A 4,791-nucleotide genomic window follows, 5' to 3' on the forward strand; every position below is an offset into this window, starting at 1 on the left:
AGCACAGCCAATTAAATTCCCATGATGCCAGGATACTGGGTAGTTTCCAAGGGCAGAGCGTTCTAGAAAAATGCAAATAATTCAGGGCCTCCAAAGAAATTCCAGGCAAATATAGACAACTGCTGTCTTAGAAAATCATACAAAATTATAGTTTAGGAGCTTGGATGGAGAGGCACAAAAACAGGCAAAACATTTTCAACCTATCAGGGATTCTACCTCACCACAGAGTATTCTTTCCTCTTTTGTACGCCCCCTTAAAAGACTCCGTGTGCAGAGCATGGTATCTAGCCGTATTTGTGCCCATTGCCAATGTGATATAGCCTCTAAGTAATTGGGGGGAAGGGTGTCTCAATGTATTTTGACCTTTTTTTAAAGTCTACGTGACAATTAAAAATGTCTTCTTTCCAGTATTCAAATATTTGCCACTCTAAGAAAATAAAATCTGAAATAAAGCATAAAAAGAAGTCACCATTCTGGCCACATCTTTCCCAAGGATCTGCCACAAAAACATAGGTAAAATAAAAATAAAATTCTTATAATCATCAATTAAGGGATTCATACCTGACACCGACGGATTTTGGAATTTCTGGAAAAAAACATGCCAACAATTAAGATCTGTCACATTGGTCCCATATACCTTTTTCAGTCTTCAGCAAATATGGTATCAATTTGGCTGCATAATTCCCTTACTCATTTTAAATTGTCTTACCTCATGCTCCCTTCCCCAAACACATATATTGAAATTTTCACTCCACTATAAAACAAGGTTTTCCTTAAGGTAATTTCAGTAACAAACTAGAAGTTAGTCGGACCAAGAGGCCATTCTTAAAGTCAAACATGAGTATGCAGCAAGAAAACATCTGTCATCCCTGTGCCAAAGACTCTGTGGCTATTTAAATCACTCACCTGTGGATTACAAACCTGAATTTCAGAATATGAATTTTTAAAATTAAAAAATTTTTAAAAGTACTGTCACTTCATAGGCCAAATTAAAGAAATGTCATTCCAAAACAGAATGTCTGAGAAAAACAAAACAATTTAAAGTTTTCTTTGAGAGTATTCTTATTGTTGAAGCATTCTTTTAACCCAGGTGTTCCAAATAATCTCAAAACAAAAAACAAGAGTCAACTTAAAACTGCCATTAGAAGAAGGGGGGAACCACACAGAACCAGAGCTCACAATACTACTTCCCAAGGTCTAGAAAGCTTTCTATGGGTGAGAAGGGGGAGGGGGAGAACAGGTCATGGAAATGAAGTTTCACTGTTTATAAATACTGTACATGGTTTAAAAGATCCCGGGTTTTCCAAAAATCTTAGCTTCCACTCTGAGTGCAACCTTAGGACAGTTATGGCCAATATGAAAACAAGTGTAAAGCAGATGTAAAGTACCATCCCTACAAATACAAAATGCACATCCCACAAATATAACCAGTGTCTAAGGAACCAGAAGTTTATAAACTCTTAAACAGCTTTTCAACTATTCTGTCCTATGCAAATGACTTTCAAATTCTCTGGCAGGCCCCAGGAAGTTAAAGCACAAGAAACTGTATTTAATTAAAGATTCAGTCTAATTCCCAGTAGTAAATCACAGGAAATATTTAGTTCCAAAGCAGCCTCTCCTCAGCTCTAAAACGGTTAGGTTTTGGTTGATTTGCATTTTAGAATTTGATTTTTTTTCTTAAGCTAAAAGTCTTAGTAAAATTTGTGCCTTTTATGAATCTTTAAAACAGGAGTCTTTCAAATCTGAGAAACTTGGTTTTAACAAGTCAGTCATTTTTATGAAAACTCTAACCAAAAGACTAGTTTTGAGTTAGAATACTTAAGATTGTTTCTTTTCTTCTTAAAATATCCTTTTACTCAAAGTGAAAATGCACTTGCTGTAATCTGACTTGCACCAACGGACTCTCATTACACCTGAAACATTTACTCACTTGAGAATGGCAGCCTGCTCCCTCCCAAAGCCCCACTTGGTTTCCACTGGGAGCTGCCACTGGGCCCCCAATTCTGAGCAAATATTAACAATTCTTACCATCACTTAATGGATCTTCTAGCTATGATATTTTTAAAGAAAAAATTATAATTGCATTTGGGCAAAAAAAAATTAGAAGAACCGAATAAAAAAGGTTGGGGGTTTGATGTGGCCTTAAAATCTATTTTTTAAAAAGCACTGAATCTTAAAAGTTTAGATTATATTCCTAGTTTAAGAAGAATACTCTGACTTAAGGCCATATGAGAGGCAAAACTAAATATAATCCCAAAACACTGCTTTTCTCTATCTTTGAAGAAAAGCACTCCAGCAAACTGAAGTAGATTGTATCCACTTCCAAGGACGCAAAAGAATGGTGTAGGTACACACCGTACTTTGTCCCCCCCAAAAAAATTTTAAATGGCAAACGCTTTATAATAAATAGCTCAATCAGGGCTGATAGATGAGAAAGTCAAGTACTTAAGCTCAAATGCTAAGTAAAATTGGATTTGGCAGACAATCCTGATTTTGTGACTTGAAAGAATACATATCAAGCTTTTTGCATCAATTGGTAAAACTGCAAGCAATGCCTAGTGATGAGATTGTTAAGTGGTCCCTTTACTCTAAAACACACTTTGGAAAAAAAAAAATCCTGGCTCCTTCTCCAGGAACTTCAATAAGATATGAGTAACTTAACCTTTTTGACACACATTAACCACAAACATGACAGTGTATGTAAAACAACCGTGGTGTAACCAATTGCGCAGCAAAGATCAATCTTTATTATGCTGTACAGTCAGGATAAGGGCTGAGGAAGAAGTTCTCAACTAAACTTTCATATCGATCCCTCCACCTGTGACAGTGAGAAACTGTCAGCTTCAGAGGCCGCACGGCGACTGGACCTCCCGGTAAGCCTGCCCACAGCGTGTCCTGAGAGCAACCGCCCCCCCCCCCCGTCACTTCGGCCTCCAAGTAGGGAACTACCTGTCCCCACCCTGAGTCCCTCCGAGTCTCCCCTCTCTGAAAGGCAAAAAGGACCAGAGGCGCCTCATCTACAGTCCTCCATCGAAGCAGGACGTCCCCACACGTTCCTTTGATGCGCACTCCACTCCGACTCCCCCAAAACACTTGTCACAAAGACCCCTGCCTTGCCCCTCGGATCTGTACTTCCACGCTCGGTAACACTGAAATGGCAAAGCGAGAGAGAAGGTACACACACCTCCAGCTCTCGTCACCCAGGACAGCCTCTCCACGCCTAATTAAAGGCCTCGGACCATGGGCGAGGCCAAGTTTGGGGGCATTTCCTTGCATAGAGAAGGGCTGGCCTCACAGCCCCGCGGCCCGGCCGGGAGCGGCGCAACGCCCGGGCGCGCTGGCCCTTTAAAGGCGCTCTCTTCCTACGCCTGCGGCCCCTCCCTCGCCGTCGCAGCTCCCGCTCCCGCCCCCGCCTCCGCCGAGGGTCACACTTGAACTTTAGCTCGCCCCGCGCTGCCCGGCGCCCGCGCTCCGCAGGCGGTGGCCGCCTCTTCGCACGTGTCGGACGCACTACCTCGGGCTCGGCGCGCCCGGCCCCCTGCACTCGAGGCCACTTCGGATAAAATCAAAACAAAGCAAAATGCACACCGGCCTCCAAAAACAGCGCTGGCTGCCCCCAGGGGCCGGCTCGCGACCTGTCTGTCCCCTCCACCTACAGCTCTGTCCCCGGGCGGCGGGGCCGCGAAGAGCCTCGCCGCGCCCTCCTCCGCCCTGCGCGGCGGAAACGGCTCTGCGGCGCAGCCCAAGGCTGGTGGGACGCGCGCCGCGGAGACTGAGGAGCCGCCTTCACCCCCCAAGGTCCAGAAGGAAAAGCCGGGTGGCAGGAGTCCTCGCCGGTCTTGGGGGAGCAGCCCCCGTAAACCCCTTCCCCTTTTCACTGGCGAACTTTTCTGCCCGCTCTGATGTCCACTTCTTGTCGTACTTTTTTCACTCCCTAATTCCCAAGTGAGCCCCCTTCCCCGTCCCGCTCGAACTTTCACTTGAGCGCGTTCACACACACTTATTCCCATACCCCGACAGGTCCCGGGCAAGCCCACCACTCCCATCTGCCACTTCTCGCGCTCTCTCTGCCCGCGCCGCCCGAATGCCCTGCACTTTCAGGGCAAGCAAACTTCCACAGCCGCCCCCTCATGTGCCCCACCGCGACCTCAGGTGGAGGCAGGGGTCCCCGCGCCCCCCTCCCTGTCCAGCCGTGCGCCCCGAGGCCACTCACCTTCCAGCCCGCCGAGCTGTTGCTGTCACCCTTATCCTTGAAGTAGGGCACGCTCTTGACCATCCATTCGTAGATCTGCGACAGCGTGAGCCGCTTCTCCGCTGAGCTCTCGATGGCCTTGGTGATGAGGTCGGCGTAGGACAGGTTGCCCCACGCGTTGCGGCGGGACGAGCTGCTCTTTCGCGGCTGCCCCGCGAGCGGCCCGCCGGCGGCTGGGGGCACCGGCGGGTGCTGAGACAGCGGCCCGGGTGGCGGAGGCTGCGGCGGCGCCGGGTGCAGGCAGCCTGCCTCCGGGCCCTGGAAGTCCCCGCACAGCCCCCCGGTGGCGGCAGCTGCGGCCGCTGCTGCCGCCACCGCTGCCGCCGCCGCTGCGGCCGCCGCCACGGAGCCGGGCGCCTGCTGGAAGTCCCCGGTCTCCTCCAGCAGGCTCAGGTTGCTCATGAAGTCGGCGTTGACAGCAGCCGCCGAGGCCGAGGGCAGGCCCGCGGCGGCGTCGGGGTTCGCGGCCGCGCCGCCCGACGGCGCCGGGCTGGAGGTGGCCGAGTTGGACTGGCTAAACTCCGGCCTGGGCAGCGGCC

The 4,791-nt window shown here is 49.2% G+C and overlaps 1 protein-coding gene across 1 annotated transcript in view; it reads right to left on the reverse strand.

Annotated features, from left to right (window-relative positions):
- The window catches only part of FOXO1 (forkhead box O1), a gene marked incomplete at its 5' end in the record, with an annotated part of 98,107 nt that extends 93,318 nt beyond the window's left edge, over nucleotides 1–4,789 (reverse strand). The window contains one exon of the mRNA XM_008706944.2: nucleotides 4,214–4,789. Within this exon, the coding sequence (XP_008705166.2) occupies nucleotides 4,214–4,789 (576 nt within the window). The remainder of the gene's footprint in view (nucleotides 1–4,213) is intronic.
- Nucleotides 4,790–4,791: the final 2 nt, after the last annotated feature.

Source organism: Ursus maritimus, unplaced genomic scaffold (assembly GCF_017311325.1).
Source record: "Ursus maritimus isolate PB19 unplaced genomic scaffold, ASM1731132v1 scaffold_10, whole genome shotgun sequence".
Classification (NCBI taxonomy): Eukaryota; Metazoa; Chordata; class Mammalia; order Carnivora; family Ursidae; genus Ursus; species Ursus maritimus.